Source organism: Myodes glareolus, chromosome 7, assembly GCF_982192425.1.
Source record: "Myodes glareolus chromosome 7, mMyoGla1.1, whole genome shotgun sequence".
NCBI classification, from domain to species: domain Eukaryota; kingdom Metazoa; phylum Chordata; class Mammalia; order Rodentia; family Cricetidae; genus Myodes; species Myodes glareolus.
Window position 1 is genome coordinate 96,833,140 of NC_142032.1, and position 22,162 is coordinate 96,855,301.

A 22,162-nucleotide genomic window follows, 5' to 3' on the forward strand; every position below is an offset into this window, starting at 1 on the left:
TTCCACCTTGGCACTGGGCCAAGGGAGGCATGGTTAGGCAGAAGGCATGGTTAGGCAATGGTTAGAAATTTACCATTTCTAGCAGCTGTGCCTCAAAACCCACGATTCAGGAACTGCTACCGCCACCTGCTGGTCAGAGCAGTAATACCACACTGCTGCTCTGCTACTTCAGCAGACCCAGGTGGATGAAGTTGCTGGAAGATGGAGAGAGGAGTCCTGGTTCTCAGGACCAGGCTCCCAGAAGTGGAAATACATACTTCTATGAAGCGGCCCCAGAGGATCCCCGGCCCCCCAGAACTTCACCAACCACTGCAGGACAATCACAACAGTTTACACAACTTTTTTCCAAGCAGAGGCTTTTATGAACCAAGAGTTCACTGCCTTTGTTCTGCATTTAACACAACACTTCCCTGTCTACAAGAATGTCTGCAATTTGTATATAAAAGTATAAAAGGTAGAAAATCTGTAGCGAACAGTGATCATGGACGATACAGGGACACCTCTGGGCACGCATCTCGTCCCTCTGCTTTTGCTCCTGCCAGCACCTGCTTTCGAGGGACCCCAAAGAGCCCCATCTGGGTTCTGTAAATGGCTCTGTGCCAACTCCCCATTGAGGCAAACATTCAGGTCCCACGCATGCCTCTCTGGCTCTCAGCCATGAAGAATGTCATCCATACTCATCAGCATCAGGGACAGCCAGGCGAGTCATTCAGTAGTTGGTCCTGGCTCAGTAGAGTCTGTAAGAACATAGCCAAAAGGGCAGTTAACAGTCCATAGGCCAAGGCTACCCTACAGCATCTTCCTAAGAAACAGAGCGGCACTGAAGTGGCCCACTCCCAATACCGCTGACCTGCAAAGTGTGGTGTCCCAGGGAGCTGAGCATTGAGTGCTGAACAGACAGTAATGTCAAGATAAAAATGGGGTGAGGGTGAGGCTTGGTGTACACAAGTACACAAGCACTCACTTTGTACTCACTTGCACAATGTCATAGGTTCAATCCCCACCATCGGTAAACACATACAAGATAAAACCAAACCTTTTGTCTTAGAGGTAAACTTACTATTTCAAGACCACCAAAAGTTTATTAGAGATCACAGGCCAAGATTGTACAGAGACATGTCCCTGCGTGAGCCGAGAGACAAAGCCTGTTGCACTGACGGGGTCTTGCTTAGATATAAGACGCTCCTCCATTCTGCCTTTACACGGTTTTCTAACGATGGGTAGGTAGCCATGCCTTGCTACCTCTGGTCTTCCCATGCGATTTACAAGAAGACTATCATTATCCCTGCTTTACAGATAACTAAAGTCAGTATCAGAGGGACCGTGGCACACCTATGATCCTAGAGCCAGTAAAAGGCAAATGACTTGAACTACTCCTACCCCTGACCCCCCGACCTCCCCCACACCAAAAAAACAACCACCAACAACAAAAAACCTGTTCTTCTTTCCTTGGGACCAAGCTGCCTTCCTATGGACTGATTAGTATTCCTGGTCATGGCAGGCTCTCCTAGCTTGTAGAACATATTCATGATGTCAGAGGAGTGGTGGGAATACATGTTTCTCTGTGCCAAGAAGGCAGGACAGTATTCACTGGGCTAGAAGTGAGCCAGAGCTTTGATCTGGCTGGACAGTTGACCCATAACTGCTTGGACAGCATTATATCATTACCAGCTCTGAGACCAGGAAAAGGATCCAACACCTTGTATGTTCAGGCTGACTCTGATGAAAGGCCTGTGAGTCTCCAATGCCCTGTGGTGGCTCAGAGCCCAGCAATGGGCCAGTGGAGGAGGCCTTTCAGTTGCTGTGTGCCACAGGGCTGGCTAAGGCTCTGACCCACTAGCAAGCATCATCCTTTCCTGCCTGTGGACATGAACACTACCACACCAAGTTTATTGGGCTTCACGAGCGACGCTGCAAGGAAGTGGGGGTTAGAATCGTACCGTGAGGCGATGGATGTCTTGGGAGAGGAGCCCTATTTGTGTCACGGTGACTTCAGAAGGTGCCATCTGTAAAATGGGCAGCAGCCTGGTCAGCACACAGGAACAAGGCCTATGCTTTGCAGAGACAGTGGCATGCAAAGCTCCTTCTGCTCAGGCCTGTCCTCTCTGGGACAGTCTTCCCTAGAGCGTGGACATGGTGTGCTCTAGGCCCCAGGGAGTGACAGCTGCTGAGACACATGCAGGTTCAGTTCCGGTACTGCATGCACACACTCTGCTGAGGTCACATCCGGCATCAGCACTCCGAGTGGAGAAGCAGGGCACAGGCAGAGCTTGTCAGAAGCAGCCTTCTGCACATGTCCATTAGTCCAGCTGTTTCACAGGGATGAAAGCCTCCAGATTACTGCTGGACAGAGGATAGTTTCCAGGCATAGGACCCCAGATATCAATGCTGTGGTCTAAGAGGGCAACATCAGGAGGCTGCTGCCTGCCTCTTCATGGCATAGGCGCCTCCTTCTCTTGCCTTCCTCCCCTTGGGTACTGCTGGCCTACTTCGTCCTCCTTATCTGGATGCTGCAGACTTGGAGGCATCAAGGGCAAACCCTTGTAGCAGGGAAAACTCAAGTCCACTAAAGGAATGGTAGTTGCATGAGGCCACACAGAGATTCAGCAGCAATACAATTCCATGCAAGGTCTGAAAACAGGTACATGCAGTCCTCACTGGGACATAACCAACAGGGCACAAAACCTGGCCTGCCATGCTCTACAATAGCAATGGCCAGTCAGTGGCCCAGGGTACCAGAACCAAATACTAGTATTGCCACCTGGCAAGCTGGACTTTAGGGGAGGTAGTAGCCTTGGGTATCAGACCATGGCTGAGTCTTCTATGTGTATGAAGAGTCAAATGTTAACATCGCCTGCATCTGGGTCAGAATCAGAAGACCGTAACAAGCCAGCGATCCTGCCTTCCCTTCCAGATGTTTGCAACACTGCTGTTATTCTTCTGTAGATGAAGGTAACTGGACCCAGGAGTCAAATACTGGCCAGTGCCAACCTGGAATTTCCTGAGCAGAGCCTCAGACTGGCAGAGCACACATCTCTCCGTGGTCAGTCTCCAGCCAGACACAGACCATCTGTTGGGCCCATTACCAACTAGGCAGTGTCTAAAGCAAGAGAACAGCTCTGTTTTTGCTCTTCCGGGAGACAAAGTGGGCAAGATGTAAAAAGCAGAGTCTTGCCAGAAAGGCTGCCTGTTCATCTCCCCACCCTTCACTCTGAGGCTCACACTGCTGAAATGGAAAACAACCTAGGGTCTGTGTGACAGATGTGACCTCTAGCCAGTGTGTGTGTGTGACACCCAAGACCCTTCTATGCTTCACAGAGGGAAATGGGGCCCAAGGCAACAGGGCCACAGACTTCTCTAACAGACGATCCATTTCCTGGTTCAATCCTAAACTATAGGCCTTTAAGTGGTGTACTTGGTATCACCCTACCTCCAGCATTTCCTGGCTTTCTTCCCCCGACAGAATTAAAGATGTTTCATACTTTCTACATAAATACTGCTTTTATTACCAGAAAGAAATGGCCACCCATAGTAAGGTACAATCCAATTACATTATCAACATGGCCTACAAGACCCTCTGTTGTCCCTTTATCTCAGCCAAGACTCTGTGCTCCATAGGCCTAAGGCACTTGAATTCTTCCCTCAACTGGAGCATAGGGTACAGTGCCTGAGAGCTGGACCTCTTGGGATTGCCCAGGATCTCTGCGCCTGCCTCTGTTCAAATGTTTTCAGCTGAAATACGGATAGTAAGAATTACTAAACATGTACAGGTATCTTCAGGTGATTTCTCCTCAGTCGACATTTGGCTATAGTCCTATAGTCCCCCAAAGTCTGTCCCCGTTGTAGCTGTGTAACTGCATATCCTGACCATCCTTACGGTGTGTAGGAAGACCAGCCTAAAGGCACACAATTGCTGCTTTTTGCACATCATGCACAAGGGTGGAGGAAGTGCAGTTAGATGGTGGCACACGGTGTTATTGCAAGCTCTTGGTGCACAAAGAAGGCAGATGACAGGGGCATCAGCTTATCTGTCCCACCTGGTCCAGTCCATCTAGTTCATGGTTGTCAAGGGGACTAAGGCCCCCGTAGACACCGTAGACCCTGTGGCTGTCATTGGCCGCATCACCAGGCTCCATGGGGCAAATATAATCCGTAGACTCATCAAACTTCTTTTTTCTCATGTTCCCAAAATGGGAAAACCCGAGTTTCCTGGGCTGAAACAGCAAATATGAAAGATGATAAGGAGAAGCTTCCAGGTCAGCGTGCAGATGTGACTGACAATATATTTGGGAGCTAGTTCAGGAGGAAAGAAATAAAAGTGCTTGTGGGAAGCAGGGTTCTTGATGACATGTTCTATGCTGAAGCAAAGCCGACAGATGAATAACCTAACTCAGGCTTGCTGTCCCCCAAAATGACTTCCTACTTCCCAGGATGGACTGAGGTTCCCTGGAATGCTACTGTCTGCACTTGAAGTCAAGTTCACGGGACTTGTCTCACCACAGCTGCTGGCATAAGAGTAAGGAACACCCAGAGACATGAGAACCTCTGGAATGGTTGGCCTTCATCCTTGCCCGAGTTTCATCCACCCCATTCTGCTTCTGCTAGACTCCCTGAGACATGGTATCTGTTCTACATCCTTAGAGAGGGGAGTGTCAATAGGAGGCGTTGCTAGACCATAGGGACCAATGATTGCTTAAGGAGAGTTCGGCTTGGCCTTTGGAGTTACTGTGGGCCCGCAGTTAGTTTCAGACCGAGCTTTCAGACTCAGACTGGTCTTTGTAGGATTCAGAGAGATCAGACAATGAGACAGGTGCTTGGCTAATACTAAGTCAGCTGTGTGCTGGCTATACAGAATACAACAAGCAAGACCAGCTGCTATGGGGGCACACCCAGTTCTAGCAAGGCAGCAAGACCCTGGGGCATTGTGGCACACAGATGGGCTGGTCTGAAGGGAACCAGCTCTCATCTGCTTGGCAGAACGGGAGTAGAGAACAGCTTCTCAAGAAGAGCTACTTCCTGTGCATGTCCAGTATAAAGAAACATGTGCTGCTTTCCTGGGACTTAGGCCAAGCAGGGAATGGATCTAGTAAAGATGAACAGACCTCAGGAAGACTCCTACAGCAAAAGCCAGGCATGCTCCTCATCTAGGGCTTCACTTCTTGGTTTGGGCCCAGGCACTTACTAACAGATGCCAAACATAAGGCTCAGAAGGCAGGCCATGGGGACCAACGCACAATGGTTCTGACAGCTCACCCGGACTTTGGCTGTGGTGGTCAGAGGTGTGTAAGCTGGTGAGGCCATTTTATCTCGCTTTTCCTGTTCGGCTTCAGGACCAATCAGGGCGTTGAACTTGGTGGTCAGATGGCGCCTAAGGAGTGTCTTCTGTGGGGGGATATTAAGAAGCATAGCCAGGGTGTCTCCAGTGAAGCGTGGCTCCAGGATCTAAGAAAAACACACAGACAAATCTAGACAGTGGCTACTGAAGAGGGCCCTAGGTGGGGATAGTAAAAACTTGCTCCCTGGGCCCTGGTGCCTCCGGAACATAGGCTGTGCTCTGTGTCCCACCCACTGTCTCCCCAGCATGAGGCCTTGACCAGACTAGCATGCTTGTTGATGGACAACCTCATCTTCACAGACTAGCAGGAAACAGGCCTCTGAGATAAGGCTGTTTTCCAGTCTTCTCTGATGGCATCTAGGCCACCACCTCCACACTTCCCTTCTGGCCTTGACACTTGACAGAGCTAAGAAGTGATAAACACCATATCATAGCAATCAGGAAATTGCACAAGGTGACCACCCCCTCACTTCCCCAGCCCCCGTGTTCCTCTGGGAACAGGTGGCGTTGCTTTGTTCAGGATTGATCTAACGCAACCACCAGACTAACTGGAACCCTCTAGACTAAAGTTGAGGAAGTTCCTGCAGAAGCCACCTTTCTTTCTGTAAGGTAATGTTCAACCAGAAACACTTTGAGATCTCAAATTCTGTAACATGGTCCAGATGAAGAACCTCAGTTTTTCCACAAGCATACTTGACCCTTACAAAGTGTGAGGCTTAGCTTCAGTCATCAACCTAACAGAAGAGTCTCAAAGAGGGGCTGCCTAGATCAAGTTGGCCTGCGGGCATGACTGTGAAGGATTGTTCTTAACTGGGTTAACTGAAATGGGAAGACCTGTCCTGGACATGGGTGGTTCCATTTCATGGGCTGGTTTCTGGGTGGTGTAAGAGTTAAGAAAGGAACCGAGCAGAAGTATTCATGTGTTCATCCCCTCCTCTGAATTTCAGGTGTCATGTGACCAGCAGTCTCTAGCTCCTGCTACTTCAGCTGCCCTGGAGTGATGAACTGAAGCCTGTAATCAAGCTAAAATAGACCCCTTCTCCCTTATGCTGCTTCTTATTAGCATTTTTATCACAGTAACAGAAACAACCCAGGACAGTTTACACCAAGGCATGTGGGCCAGCCCAGAGAGTCACTCACAATGAGGCCGCCGTGGACACCACTCCCTCGAAGGTTGGGTGCATACTCTGCCAGGTCCACAGACCGCAGCCACTCCATTACCCTGTGGTTGGACCACTGGACAACCTCTGAAGGAGAAAGGTTACTCTGTGATGGAGGAGAGTGAAGAAATTAGGTTCCTTGTTGTCCTCTGTGGGGTCAGCACCTCTCAAGAGCCTTGTCCCAGCAGATTTTTAGACCTGGCAACCCAGGCCAATCGGGCCACTTGCCTGAGAACAAGCCCAGTTCTAAGAAACCAGCATCTTTTTGAATTTTGCTGTAATGTTTATACTTAAGTATCTGACTCCACCATCCTGTTAGGCCCTAATCATCTGGTTAATTTTAGCACAAATAAATAAAGACATATAGGTTTTTATTCAGTGATCCAACAGAATTTAAAGATTTGATTATGAGCCAAGTGTTGTCTAGGTGAAAATACTTCCTGGCATGGGCAAATATTTTAAGGGAATTCACATTAAGATATTGAAGCTGGGTCTGGAGAGATGACTGAGCAGTGTAGGGTGTTACTGCTCTTCTAGAGGACCCAGGTTAGCGCCCAAGCCAGGTGGCTCATAACCATCCAGCCCCATAACCACTCAGCCCCAAGAGATCAGATGCCCTTTTCTGGCCTCTGTGGCCACCCACACATATGTGATATATACACACAAAATTAAAAAGTAAATCTTTCTATAAAACATAATAATATATACATACTTTCACACAGCCTTGTAGGCTTCAAGAGGTTCAGCACTTACAAAGATCTGCAAGACCATTTGTTGAAGAGCAAGGAAATAAGAGGACAGAAGGCAAAGGTAGGCATTTTAAATCCCTAAAGAACCCGAGTCAGGTCAGTTCCCATAACAGAGGAGGTTGATGTGATGATGTGACCCATAGGCCTTCAGTTTGGGGCTTATCAGAGGTGCTGTAGTTTATAGAAGATTATTATCTATACACACACATGGGGTCCTTCACATTTGTTGACACTAGTTCCCCTCTAGTAAGATCCTACATGTCTAGGCTGAAGGCTAGTTAATCTTGCTCCAGCAAGGAGAGTAACACACTCTGAACTGTACAGTACTTTTGGAACCTTGTCTCCTCTGACCCTCTGGACCTTGCCTCCTCTGCCTACTCTGATACCATGGTTCCATACTGTCTTTCCTTTTCCCCACGTTTTATGTCATAACAAATCATTGGGCCACTGTGATGACTTAGAAACTGTCCTGAATGAGGGTATAGTGAGATATCCTATAGTGAGATAGGATCAGGGGTTTAGTGACTACCATTAGATACAAAGTATAGGGACTAGGGGACTTTTAGGTACCAGAATCTTAAGTACCATTGTCCATTTTGTGCTGATGCCATCATCACTTTCTCACATGATATTTCAGGTGTCCTGACTCAGGGCCACCTCAACAGCTAGTACATCCCTCACCTCATCAGCAGGTCTCCTGTGCAGGCAGTGGGGGTTGAACTTATTGACATGTAGCACGTGAATAGCACATTTGATGCTGAGATGATGGAGCTGGCTGGTGACTTTCAAGAAGAGTAGATCATTCTGGAAGAGAGAGGTTCTGGTTGACAAGACAGTTTCTAAGGTGACCAAAGACCCCAGCGGTTCTTTCCTGACCAAGCACAGACACACCTTCCACGTCTCAGGAAGGTGCTCATGGACATCTCTACAGTTCCACTTACCGCCAAGGTTTGGACTTTGGCATTTGGCATGCCTTATGTAACAGATACTATTTCAGGACCTTCAGTATGTGAGCAAGGGAGGAGAATCAAGGTCAAAATAGCTATCACAGGATCTCCTGGACTGAGTGCTCACTGAACACAGAAATACTTAGGGAAAATCCTCACCACAGTTAGGTATTGCAGCATTCGCCCATCAACTCTTGATTCATGAAACTGATCTTTGTACTGGGGTAAGCCAATATCGTCAAGCCACCCTACGGAAACAAATGTGTCATGAGAACAGACAATGTGGGTGTCGAGGGAATGGTGACAAATGATCATCCTGAGGCTCTCACTTTATTCCGAAGCATTAGGAACCCACCCGCCCTTCATAAGAAAGCACATCCTTGGGGCATACAATCAATGGGACATTCTTTTGCCCTTCAGAACAGCCAGAAACATTCTTAATAAATATATGCCTGTCCTTACGTGTCACCCAAATGTGGTCAAGCAGTGCGGACTTCTCTTCTTGCTTGGCGTTGATAGCTTTCACTGCTAAAACCAGCTTCTTTCTATGGAGGGGGTGTTTAATCCCTAGCTCCTAAAAGCAAAAGATGAAGACTATGTGTGAAGTTTTGGCAGACGACTAGGTCCTCAGAGGATGTCATGTCAAGATGGAGATGTTCTCGAGGGTGGTGGTAGATCTTTGCACAGTGCCCTGGGATATTAACCTATAGCAGTAGGGAACCTCGGCCTTCTCTGTTCACCCTGTGTATATGGGGTAGATGGAGGCCATCACCTACCCATTCGCTAGTTCCCATGCATTGGCCTGGGGGGAAATAGGGCAGCTCTTCCTCACGCCCAGTCCTTACCTTTTCCATGTCCTGAGGGGTAGCTGTCAGTAGGGTATGGCCAGATGTCACCCACTGTCTGGCAAAAATCACATACTGAGCCAGGCCGAAATCCTCCAGCCATGCACATACGCGCTCTGTGCTCCACTGGGCAAAAGGGGCGTTGGCATCACTGGGAAGCAGAAGAAGAACATGCTTCTGTTTTAAGAAATGGGGAGCTTTGCACAGCACAAAGTCTCAGAAAAACTCCTTTGAAAAAGAGCCAACATGGTACAAGGCATTCTAGCACAACTCACCCACATTTGTAAGACTCTAGAGCCATCTTAGTAAGAGGTTTTATGTTTCAACTGAAGCTTTTCTGAGCATGGGATAGCCTCCATAATCCCTGGGGACTGTTCAGTTCACACAGGTCCAGAAATGCACTATGAACACTTATGATCAAATAATTTTGTCTGTAAGACTCAACACTTTTGAGGGAAATGCTTGGAAACTAGGAAAAGACAGTTTTCTCTTTAACACAAAAAAAGAGAGAAAACCCAAGCCAAAGCTCTTCTAACTTCTAACAGTGAATACCTTATTTACTGATGAAATATTAGGGTCATTTCCACTATTATCAACAGAAAGGCATATGTGCCTGTGTCTATCCGTGCTTATTAATAACATCCACCTGAGAGATTACTCAGGTAAGACTGCATAAAAGTGGTACAACTTTAGAAAAGCGGAAATAAAGAGCTCAATTCTCCCAGACGACAAGGCTTCCTACATAGAAACACATGAGAGTCCAGTCCCTGGAAGTAGGAAAGAAATGAACACATATATGCATATGGAATGAGCGCTATATGCGAACATCATTTTCTAGATATCACCCACACAGATACTATGGCTTTTATTAATAATGAAAACATCCCCACCAAACCAGCTAGAATCATAACCTCTCTGGGAGCTGCCTTAGGAGGGTGGGACACTCTGCTGTGTAGGAGGCTGGAGTGGAGGTACAATGGGGTAACAGAGCTGCAACACTCAACTGAGCAACATAAGAGAAGACATAAATAAAGAGCCAAGTCATGTTCCTAGACTAGGTATTAAAAACCATCCGTTCTTAAGGACATCAATTTTTCATCTGAAGTGTGAATGTAATGGGCAATCTGAAATCCCAACCGAGGCATGGGAAAGAGTGGACAAAACTTCATTTTCAGTTTTAAATATAACTGGGGATTTATGAATCTAGGAGGCTAGTTATTCAGAGATTCCCTTCCAGCAAAGAACAATTCTCCTCTGGTACTCATGGAGGATGGATTCCAGCTGGATGCTCCAGCCCCAGGCAGAAAATGTAGTGTATACATAAAACCTACACACACCCTCCCAAATACTTTGAATAATACCTGGATTACTTGCCACACCCAAAGCAACACAAACAGCATGTGTAGTTGTTACATTTTATTGTGAGAGAAAAATTTGATTGTTAGGGAAAAAGTCCATGCAGATTCAGAGCAGTCTAGGTAACTGTTGTAGGAGTACCTACATTGTCCAGCCTTCTTCGCTTGAATCGGTAGTTACAGAAGTCTTGGATACCTAGAGTCAGCTGCATCCCTGCTATGCAGGAAGGGTTTTAAAAACTTTTTGAATACCTGGCTAAGCTGTCCTTAAACAGGGAAGTTTCTTAAAGACTAGAAAGAAGCCAGCATTCAAGAATAAATACGGGGATAGGTACTGAACACTCCCAGCCTAGAGCTTGGCTTTCAGCAGGGCTCAAGCAGGTCCAGACTCAGGTTTTCTAAAACTAAAATTTGTAGAAATCGGGTAGGTTCTGTATAGAAATTATAAAAGTTGAATATATAATTATGGAATATTTGGAATGATAAAACATTGTAAAAAATTGCAAGTTTAACATAATAAAATTTGCCACAAAATTCAAAAACTTTAAATGAATTCCTAAACACAGCTCTGCAGTACCTTTCACTCTCCCTTTTAAGGTGTGTACTCCGCCCACTTCATGCACCCATAGCTCTGTACACTGTCTATGCAGCAGAAATACACTCGCTCCATTCTCTAGCTTCACTGCTAACCCTTATCTATTTTTTTGAGACAGGGTCTATAGCAGCTTAAACTGACCTCAGACTCATATGCAGCTAAGGATGATCTTGAACTTCTGATTCTTCTGTCTGCTCCAACTTAGGATTGCTGGGATTACAGGTGTGCAACAGTATGCCTCCTTAGTGCAGGGCTTTATACATGCTAGGCAAGCACTCTACAATAGAGCTATATCACGTGTCCTCATTTTTTTTTTACTATAGGAACTAATAAAACAACATCAGTTCCACAATCACTGGTGATATTTCAGAAAATGTCTATTAAGTAGCATGAATGGTAACACTACACAGCTCAGGATTTACAGTATGGTGGCCAATCTTAGACTCTTGAGTTGATAAGATCTGGTGTAGGTGGTCCTTCTGTATTTGCATTGCTTTCATTGGTTGAATATAGAAAACTGCCTTGGCCTTTTGATAGGGCAGCCCTTATGTGGGTGGAGTAGACAGAACAGAATGCTGGGAAAAAGAGAAGTGTGGCAGACGCCATGGTTCTCCTGCGGACGCTGGTTAGACTCATGCCGGTAAGCCACAGTCAAGTGGCGATACACATTAATGGAAATGGGTTAATCAAGATGTGAGAGTTAGCCAATAAGAAGCTAGAGTTAATGGGTCAGGCAGTGTTTAAATGAATACAGTTTCTGTGTAATAATTTCGGGGCTAAGCAAGCCGGACGGCGGGACACAGCCCGCCGCACTCCTACAACAAAGACCCCTTAAGCTGTGTGTTGTCCATGTCCTTCGAGCAGGGGCATCAGATTTATGTTGTCTTTGTTGATGTCAGCACAGGACATAAAACAAGCAAGAAATGACAACCTTTTCACAGTGAGTTCAAGTGACTCACTTTAAATTAATATCAATTTTCTTCGTCACTTCTGTATGAAGTCTTTCTCTTGCCTTTACCGCTCTGGATGGGATCTGGCATTTTGACTTATAATTTGCTTTGTTTTATTTTAGTGTTTAGTGCTTTGAGATAAAGCCTCATCCTATGGTTCATACTGGCCTTGAATTCTTGGCAACACATCTTTTAAATGCTGGCAATATAAATATGAGCCACCATACCCAGCTTTGTAACTTGTTTCTTTTGCATGTGCATGCAGACGTGCATGCTGCACTCATGTGTGGGCATATACATGTGTATGCACTGTATGTTACCTTACATTTTCAGTCAGAGCCACTCAAGGAAACCTGTGCCCACCAACTGGCTAAACTGGCTGGCCACTGAGCTCCCCCCTGCACTCGGATGGCACAGACATGTGCCAGCCGTCTGGGCTTTTATCTGGCACTGGTTGGGAAGCTGAGGCAGAAACAACTTAAATTTGATACCAGCCTGACTATTTAACTAAACTCTATTCCACCAAACAAAAACAAAGAAGTCAATGAACCTCATTATATATAAGTAGAAAATATTCATTTATCAAAGTATCACTAACAAAGGTAGAATTCTGATATAAATGGCTATCACTTCTATTATCATCCAGGGCAAGGGATAGTTCAGAGTTAGAACATGGGAGTAAGAACAGTCAGCAGTGTTCACAGTTTCAAAGCACATGGCTCAACTCTAATTGGATCCTCTCTGGAATTTTCTTTACCTTTTGAATGAATCTGACTCTGACAGTGAGTATGGGAAAGAAAGGGCAAACAAACATGTCTGAGGTGGGAGCATCTGCCTCATAATGCCGAAGTCCTGGAGGACAATGTTCTCAATACACCAGCTCGGGAAGCCTACAAGGATGGTGTGGTGATCGAAATGAGAATGTATCTTCCACACATACACGAAACTCTGAGAATGTGCCACATGGGCTCAGATGTGAATACTTGGTCCCCGTTGGTGGCACTGGTTAGATAGGTTTAGGAGGCACAGGCTTGCTAGAGAGAGGTGTGCTACTGGGGATAGCTTTGAGATTTCTCTGCTTCTTGCTTGCGCTGTTCCTCTTGTCAAGCCTGCCACCTGCTGCCACAATTTCCTATAATGATGGACTCCCACCGTCTGGAACCTTATCCTTCTATGTGTTGCCTTCGTCATGGTGTTTACCACAGCAACAGAAAGTAAGTAAGACAGACGGGATCCAACATATGGCTCCAGAAACTGCCTGCCTTAAATACAACCTTTTATTGAGGAGAAAAAAAATTAAATTCATATTAAACACACATGCTCAAGTGAATCCTCAAATAAATTATTTAAATACAGTCTTTAAATATTGTGAGAAAAAGTCAAACAAAATAATGAATATCAAAAGAGAAGTTGCTGTGTGTTAATACAGGCCTGTAATCCTAACACTTGGAAGGCTGAGGCAGGGGCATCTTGAATTTGAGACCAACCTGGCTATTTGACTAACCTTTGTTCCCCAACCAGAACAAAGAAATCAAAGCTCCTCATCATATATAAATATAAAAGTTTCATTTATCAAAGTACCACTAACAAAAGTGAAATTCTGGTATAAGTCCCAAGCCATAATTACCAGACATGGCTTAACTTCAATATGCAGAGAACAGACAGAAATTTATAATAAAGATACTAATTAAAACTAGCCTATAATACAGAATATTTACAATCTAAACCAACAAATGGGAAAATTAAACAGGAAAAAAACCCCTAAGTTTGTGGCATGTCTCTCCTATAAGAGGAATTAAACAGAAAAAACTTGAATGCATAATTTTGGTAAGGATATAGTGGCAACTGATATGGGATTCTCCTCTGTATGTTGTGAATATGTCTTATTACTATTGGTTAATAAAGAAGCTGCTTTGGCCTATGACAGGGCAGAATACAGCTAGATGAGAAAACTAAACTGAATGCTGGGAAAAAGAAGGTGGAGTCAGGAGATGCCATGTAGCTGCCAAAGGAGAAGGACACCAGAACCTTTCTGGTAATCCACAGCCTTGTGGTGATACAGAGATTAATAGAAATGGGTTATGATGTAAGAGCTAGCTAGGAATATACCTGAGCCATTAGCTAAACCGTGTATATAGTTTTTGTCTGATTATTTGGGTCTGGGCAGCCAGAAAACAGAAGAACAGTCTCCGATTATAGGCAAAAGACTCTCTGTACAGTGTGCTATATGATAAAAATCAGCAAGACCTTACGTGGGGGAATGAAACAACAAAAATTGTTTTTCTATGATCTGAAATTTTCTAAAGAACATTGTCAAAATTTTCCAAAATACATTAATTTTCATTGGAAAAGAATTGGTGCTGAGAGCACTCAGGAATCAAGTGCTTTCCGCAAGAGAATACTAGTGGCAATTTCTTCTAAAACATTATGTATTAAATATCTAAAAATTAAATGGCAGAGGGCATTGTCATGTAATTATATTCTCCTTAAGGGCAGTAACAGTCTTTCTTTTCCCAGGGGCAATTCATAGTTGCTACCATATGTCTTGTAAAGATAAACAAAGCAAGCTCACCAGAACCTCTTAATTCGTCCTTACATCAACCATTGTCACGGTCGACAAAGCACAAAGACATTGCAGCGGATCAGTCCCTGCACTGAAACTCCTTCTTTTCATTTTTTTTAAATATTTATTTATTTATTATGTATACAATATTCTGTGTGAATGTCTGCAGACCAGAAGAGGGCACCAGACCTCATTACAGATGGTTGGGAGCCACCATGTGGTTGCCAGGAATTGAACTCAGGAACTTTGGAAGAGCAGGCAATGCTCTTAACCACTGAGCCATCTCTCCAGCCCCTGAAACTCCTTCTTAAGACAGAGGGTGTTCCTGGTATTGCTACCCCAGGCCCTGGAGTGACAGGAACACAGCAAACTGGCTAGGGAAAGGCCTGCTGGTGTAATACATGTTCTTCCACCCTATGCAAAGATTCCCCTGCTACACTCAGTCTTTAAAGATACAGCACTGAAGTTTTCTGTACCTTTACTTTCCCATCTCTGAAAATCTAGAAACAAAGTGTCTAAATTAGAAAAGTTGCTAGGAAAATGACGGTATCTAATTTTGGAATTTATAGGTAAGCTTTCTTTGGCTCCAAATTGATTGACAGCTTTTCTGAATTGTGCTGTTAGGCTCTCTAGGCCCCCAAAGGCTGCGATTTCCTGAGGATAAATCTATATCTGAGATTAGAAGGATCACTACCATCCTCCTCCTTTGATACCCATTAATGAGAGGTTAAAAAAAAAGGTCCTTTGTCTCAAACACTACAATGATCTTATGACGATCTGGCAAAGTCTTGGAAACTGAGAGTGGCAATAAGTTAAGGATCCCTTCCAGGAAGGGAGGTGTACAGAATGTTTATGAACAACAGAACACATTTCAGGAAATGCTCTTTTCTCTGTGGTAGAAAACTGTGTTGTTTCTGGGAACTAGAATTTGCCCTGTGAACACCTCTAGAACCTCTCTCCCTGGTGTGTGCCAATCCTGAGGGCAAACAGGAGAGTTTGTTTCCCTTCGGTAAGATTTTAACTAGCACAATCCAGTTCTGTGGAAGACCTAACAGTACCAAAGCTGGCTCTGCAAATCGGGCTTCCAGAGATACTGCTGGAGGTGCCTGTGTCACAGAGACTGCTCAAACAGACAAGGGTTTCAGCAAACATGAGCAAGGATCCACAGGCAGGTTTGTGGGAGACGATCTCTCAGAAAAGAAGAGCAAGGGAAGTAGCGGAAGAGTTCCGTCTGGGGCACCTCCAAACAGATGTGCAGGTTTTGTGTATATTTTACTAGAGCATGATGGGACAGTCATGTAAAACTCAGCATTTTGGTGTCCAGGTCCCTCAAACCTTAGCGGTCCCTTCAGTTACCACCCCCACTTCAGTGAAGTTCGCTGTAATATAGTTATGAGGGATACTGGCAGATGCAGGCTGCTCCAAGACTCTCCAAAGGCAAGAGGATATTGACCTTTGCATGGGCATGTGGCTTATGATTGAGTCAGATGTGCAGTAGCTCACACAATTCTCATAAAAAGCTGAATACTTATTTTCGATCCCCATTTTACAAGTGGGGAGCGGAGGGGGCAGAGGCCAGGTAATAGCATGCAGCTTGCAGTTAGGGGTGGTTAAGTAGAGACAGCAACCGAGCTTTGGGATTCCAGAGTCTGCTTGGATTGGCTTCAACAGAACTCAACAGTCCGGTGTGAAAGGCATTGCTGACAATGAGTGATGGTGGAGCGGAGCCATTAACAGCCTTTCTGACAGCTAATATTGCAACCTGACAGGATCCGTTACCACCTTGAAGACAAATCTGTGGGTTGTTCTATGAGAGATTCTGGGTTGGGTTAACGGAGGCAGTGAGACTCAACCTAAATTTAGGCAACATCATTCCATCATTTGGGTCCCAGGCTGGATCAAAAGGAGGGAGCTAGCTGACATCAGCATTTACCTCATCTCTTTCTGCCTACTGGCTAAGCTCCTGCCACCATGCCTTCCCCACTGTGGTGGGCTGGGCTGTAAGTCAGACAGAGCTCCTTTCTCAAGTTGCTTTTTATCAGGTTTGGTGTTTGTGAAAGTCAGAAAAGTTACAAATACAGCCTTCCTACCCCAACCACGCCAGCTGCAGGGAATCTCAAGCCTCTTTACCTCAGTACCTATGAGTGTGGGCAATAAATAAGGCCTATATGAAAGAGCCCAGGCTTTAGCCTCTGAGGCTGTGGAACACTAGCCCTGCTCATACTGCATCCTGGCCAGGATTTCACAAAGCTCTTTGAAGATGGGCTGGATAGTCTTACCATTTCTGTCCCTTGGCATCCCTGGTCCTAGAAAGTCTTGGCCCTGCAGTCGCCCGGAGCCCACCTCGTCGAAACTCCGCCATCCCTGGTGCATCAGTGTTGAAATTTCCTGACTGAGTTCTTCGGATTCTGCATGGAGAAGAATCCACAAAAGATTGTGAAGACTAGGCAGGCCAGGCTCAGGACTCAGGCAATACCCTTCCAAGTCCCTGTCCTGAAGCCAAGGAACATGACCTACAGTGCTTCCGCCAGACTCTGAGATTCAATTCTAAGCCCAACTCTGGGCTTTGGGCTACTCCTCACATGATCAAAGTAAAGGCTGATGTCTTTGAGGAGACTCCAGCTTCTGCCTCTGTTCAGAATAAATCAGTTGGACTAGCAAGTACTCAGCTTTTGGTCTTTAAAAGATTTTAAGACACAGACTGGCTCCTAAGAAAAGAAGAGCCTGGTCTCATCTGTGCCTCCCCAGAAACCCAGGTAGTGTAATCTGCTGAGAACAGGAGCAGGACATGTGGGATATATGGATGCCTAGAATGAAAGGCACGCAGCAACTAGCTCTATTTAACTACTGCCTGTCACATTTCTCTGAGTCCTGCAGAACAAGTCACATTCTTCTCTCTGAATGTGACTATTCTGCTTCTGCAGCTATGCAAACGTGTGGTAGACAGGGACTCACACAGCATCTGCCTTGTCTAAGCACAAGATTATAACCATTACTACTAACTTACTTTCCCCAGAATTTCTTGATGCCTTTGGGGCTCCGTTTGCCGTCTGGTGTCAGGGGAGACTGGGGGCTGGACTCAGTACCAGATGAAGTAGATGAGAGCTCATTGGTCACGCCTGTATCTTCCCAACCACTTTCTGTCTCTCCTAAGGTGGGCAGGATTGAAAAATACGTGAATGAGAATGAGGAGGACCTTCGGAACCCCACCCCTACACCAGAGCTATCCTTCTGTAAAAGTCCAGAACACTCTTCCCAGTGTTGCCCTTAGGACAGAGCTTCATTTCAAGGTGCCAGGAGCCTAAAGAGCTTGGGACACCTCCAAGGCCTCTCACCAAGAACTGCTGAGGCCAATGTTTCAAATCTATGTGATTTAACATCTTCAATTCTAAGGTTTGGGGTCCAAGTAATTGTAGACTATTTCCACAAGGAGCTTGCTTTTAATGGGAGGGAGACTTTGGAATGTGGGCAGGGCATCAGAAATGGGAAACCAAGGAATTCTCACATTCTGTCTCACCTGGAATAGTCACAGTACCTAATACAGGAGCACTGACACTCCAGCCGCGATCTCCAGCAACCCAGAAGCAGAGAAGCCACATGAAGAAGCAAGAGAGGCCAAAGTCCAGCCCAACAGTAATGGGGAGCAAAGAAATAACAAGAGTATCATCGAGCAAAAGAGAAAAACTCAAACAGAAAAGAAAACAATCCCACAAAGGACGAGGTAAAGGGTGAGCATGTTGAGAGGAGGCACCAGGCCAAAGTATTCTGGTGCCACTTCCTTACATGCTGAGGTGTCCACAGGCAGGGAGGGAGGGTCAGCAGCCGGATGGGGGGATATACTCTTTGTCATAGGCAGCCTCTGCATCGGGGCCAGAACTCATACTAAATGACTTGAAACAGTCTGAGTCTAACTGAACACGGTTATTTATGGGCTTATCTGGAGCTATGGAAGCCCAGCGCAGATGTGGGTTTCAAGAACTAAAGCATGAGGTGGCCCAGGGAATAGGGAGGTGGAGGAATTAGGGGTAGGTAGGGAGAACTCTGTGAACACCAAATTCTCTGCTGCTGTCTGAATCTGAACTACTCTGACGTGGGAGTCTGTACACTGTCGGTCTATTGGTAACATGGGCCACATCAATGGCAGACATGGGAGAGAGAAGACCAGGATGACAGATGAAGAGAGCAGGTCGTGAAGAATAAATGGAAATGTCTAAGAGCGTGAGAAAAAAAGCAACAGTGGGGAGGACAGACAGGGGTTCGAGGAAGAATGGACAGAGGGGAGAATGGAGGTACAACAACTGGGGAAGCAGCTTATCCACGCAGGGAATCTTTAAAGTGGAACCACTGCGGGACACAACTTGCCTGGGAACCCCACCACTCCTTCTGTGGGCTGCAGTTATAGCTACAGTTAATGTGTGAAGAACGGAGTCCCTGAGGCTACCAACCCAGGGGCTGGATACTTACTCAGCCTCAGCAGGCTGCTCCCTGAAGAGTCAGGCTGGGAGGAGGCAGTGGGAGGAGACTTGGCAGCTTCTCCATTGGGCGTGGTGCCTGAGAGCTTCCCAGGTAATGTAGGGTATTTCTGATCCGCTGGGAAAGAGCTGTCCTATTGGAAAGAAAGATGCCAAATTAACCATCAGACTTCAGCTCAAACCAGTCAGGAAGTCTGTGTGTGCATAAACCCTTTCTTCAAGGGTCACTTTCATTTAGTTTGTCTCAAAGATCCTTCCAAGATTGCTTCTCCTAGTGCAGGAGAAAGGTAAAGATTTACCCACATAGTAAGAGAGAAGGTATCAAACCCAAATCCAGAGAAAACTGCAGCTGCTTGCAAAAGAGAGCCCTGTGCCATTTCTCCCATGATAGAGGTTCAGTGAATTTATCATAATGTGTTCTCCCTGGGTCCTCAAAAACACAAGCCACAGTTAGCTGGTAGGAGAGGAGAGCAACAGTATTCTGGTCCAGAAGTCCCTGCTCTCCCCATACTTGCTTTCCCATGATCAGGAAAGAGGGCTTTTGCTAAGTAAGATCCCTAGTCATACCAGACCTAGGCAGATCTCTCCAAGGGCTTAGCTGTGAGCACAAATTATACAGGCCATGACTGATGAAAGGCCATGGTACAGCAACGGTATTAGAGTCTAAATCCTAAATAGTAGCAGGAAAAGTCTGTGTTGTGATAATGGTTCTTTTGCCCAATATCATATTAAGACAGGCCAAGAACCTAAGTATACATTTGGGGAGCTGGAGGCTACAATCCAACCCAGTTCCAATAGGAACTTAGAATCATCCACTTAATCATCCACTTTGGTGCAACAAGCCCTGTGCTTGGATCCTGCCTAAAAATAAACCCCAAAGAAGCAGGCTGATTTAGAGAGAAAGGTTAGCACTTATTTTGTCAAGAAGTATATAAAGATCACTAATGCTACAAGCCTGAGGAAAACATATAAAATGCATTGCAAATGTGAGAATAAAGAGAGAATGAGATGACATCAACTATAGATCACTTGATTGGACCCAGAAGAAAAGTATTATGAGAGGTAGAACCAATTTTAAGTCAGAATGGGATTGGATGACTGCCAAGACCAAGGCGCCTTTTGAAGCTTTGGTCACTGAAAGCCAAGTGAGCAGTGCATTTCTGAATTCAGTTTGCTTCCATGTCCCGGCAGCTGTTTGAAATTCAGTTCATTCACTGCACAATGACAAGCACCTCCCAGATGAAGTTAGGAAGGAGAAATATGGACAGAGTAAACAAGACTGTTAAAGAGATCTGGTCCATGAGTAGCCACGTCAGAACCTCCAAAGATGAAAGCATGGCATTTTCAAGCTTGTGATGACCTTCAGGGCAGAGAGGTCAGGCATGATCAGACCTGTGGACCAGCCCAACAGCTTCCCAGGGCTAGCTCATTCACTGGCAGCTGCCTCACTCTCCCCTGAGGCACTATCAAAGACACCACCAACTCCCAGGCTCCTCCCTGGCCCTGTGAATTGGCTCCTCTGAAAATGCACCCACTTCAGGAGTCTGTATTTTTAACAAGCGTCTTGGATTATTCTTATATTTAGTCAGACTCAGACCATGGGAAGGGAGTAGTCAAAAGAGAACTGTGGGCTGGAGAGATGGCTCTGCAGGTAAAGGCACTAGCTACATAGGCCCAGTGACCCAAGTTCAATTCCTAGAACCCACATAAAGAGCCAGACATGGTGGTTTACATATAATTCCAGCATTTTTTTGAGATGTGAGGCAGAGACAGGAGAATCTCCCAGAAACTTGAAGGTCAGTCAGCCTGCAGTCAGAAGGCAGCAACAGAAACAAGAGGTCCTGCTTCAGTGAAAATCAGCTACCCTAAGTTGACCTCTGATGCACGGGTATGCACAGACACAAGAACACAGTTGTTTTGTTTTTAAGACTAGAGAATCAAAGAGCCTGACACCAAGTTCCATCTTACATAAGAAATACAAAATGGGCAAGGAATTTCAGTATAGGTTTTTGGTTGTCAGCATATAAGAATCTCTAATATAGGGGTATGACAGTAGAAAGACCCTGACCATGACCACCCAGAGAGTGATGGGAACACAGATATTCTTCTGAAGAACTGATGTACAAACAAATATTCCCTAACCCAAGGAAGGCTGAGGCTCCAGACCCATAGGGAACAGGGAGCAATGGAGTCGGCTCTCTGAGTTCTGTTTCAGCCAAGAAGTAAAGCTGGAGAAAGAAGGGCCATGTCAAGGCAGGACAGGAAGGAGACAGAAATACCTGACCCCAGTCCTGTTTCCTGTCTTCAAGTATAACCCCGGCAGTGGAGAGCCAAAGAGCAGCACAGAACCTATTACCCACCTGCTTTAAATCAGAACAAAGGGGTAGCCTGCCAACACAGACAGCTAGGTTTGGGGCCAGAATGGTTCAGGGAAAGCCCTTTCTTTTTAACTTCTCAAACCCTCTATTCAGTCATTTCTAATAGGGGAATAACAATTCCTCTCTTGGACTAGTTGAAAACAGTATGCCCAGAGCCCAGCAAACAGCTTCCACAAGACAACAGAAGCCCAGAAAAAACATAAGAGGCCAGGTCCAAGGGGGGCAGCAATGAAGCACCCTAGATCCAGAAAAGCATACCACAGGTTGCATGTAGAATATCATGCCTATCTGTCCTGGGCACAATTTAAAGAATCCACTGAGAAATGAGGGCATTTAAGTCTGCTGACCCACATACAGGGGAAGACAATGTAATTTCTGAGAAGAAAGCACTCACAGGGGGCTGGAGGAACTCAATTCTAGAGTGATGGCAATGGGAGAGACACACTCATTCCACAGGAGAGCATGTCAGGGGTGCAGGAGTCATGGGTAGCAGCCAGAAGGCAGGGGTGACTGGGACATAAGGAACACTCCGGCATAAAAAGTCCTAGTTTATACTCAACAACCGCAGTAAGGAGATGCTGTGGAAAAGCTACTGTATCTGTGGAATGGTGGTGGGATGAGGTGGTGTGTAAATGCAGGGAAGAAGTAGACAGGTTGAGCTAAGTGAAGTTTCACAAGATTGTAATTCTGATCAAAGGAGTGGGAGAGCTAGGTTTAGCCTGGAATATGCACTCTTTGTAAGCACTCGGCATCACTCATCTCCCATGCTAAGCAGCTCGGTGTCTTAAAGCATGAAGGATGAAGCAGCTGCGG

The 22,162-nt window shown here is 45.8% G+C and overlaps 1 protein-coding gene across 9 annotated transcripts in view; it reads right to left on the reverse strand.

The window, feature by feature from the left end:
- Positions 1–355: 355 nt before the first annotated feature.
- The window catches only part of Ppfibp2 (PPFIB scaffold protein 2), a 156,139-nt gene continuing 134,332 nt past the window's right edge, over positions 356–22,162 (reverse strand). For 5 of the 9 annotated variants that reach the window (XM_087908586.1, XM_085692859.2, XM_085692854.2 and 2 more), the window contains 12 exons: positions 18,964–19,105; positions 17,507–17,648; positions 16,779–16,907; positions 9,037–9,187; positions 8,654–8,765; positions 8,351–8,439; positions 7,926–8,048; positions 6,476–6,601; positions 5,254–5,442; positions 4,038–4,214; positions 1,941–2,006; positions 360–737 (listed from right to left, as the gene is read on the reverse strand). In XM_087908586.1, coding sequence (XP_087764712.1) covers positions 687–737; positions 1,941–2,006; positions 4,038–4,214; positions 5,254–5,442; positions 6,476–6,601; positions 7,926–8,048; positions 8,351–8,439; positions 8,654–8,765; positions 9,037–9,187; positions 16,779–16,907; positions 17,507–17,648; positions 18,964–19,105 — 1,497 coding nt within the window. In that variant the 3' untranslated portion in view covers positions 360–686. Of the gene's footprint in view, positions 738–1,940; positions 2,007–3,482; positions 4,215–5,253; positions 5,443–6,475; positions 6,602–7,925; positions 8,049–8,350; positions 8,440–8,653; positions 8,766–9,036; positions 9,188–16,778; positions 16,908–17,506; positions 17,649–18,963; positions 19,106–22,162 lie in introns of those variants that run through there. The other 4 variants (XM_087908587.1, XM_085692861.2, XM_087908585.1 and 1 more) reach the window with 3 other exon arrangements.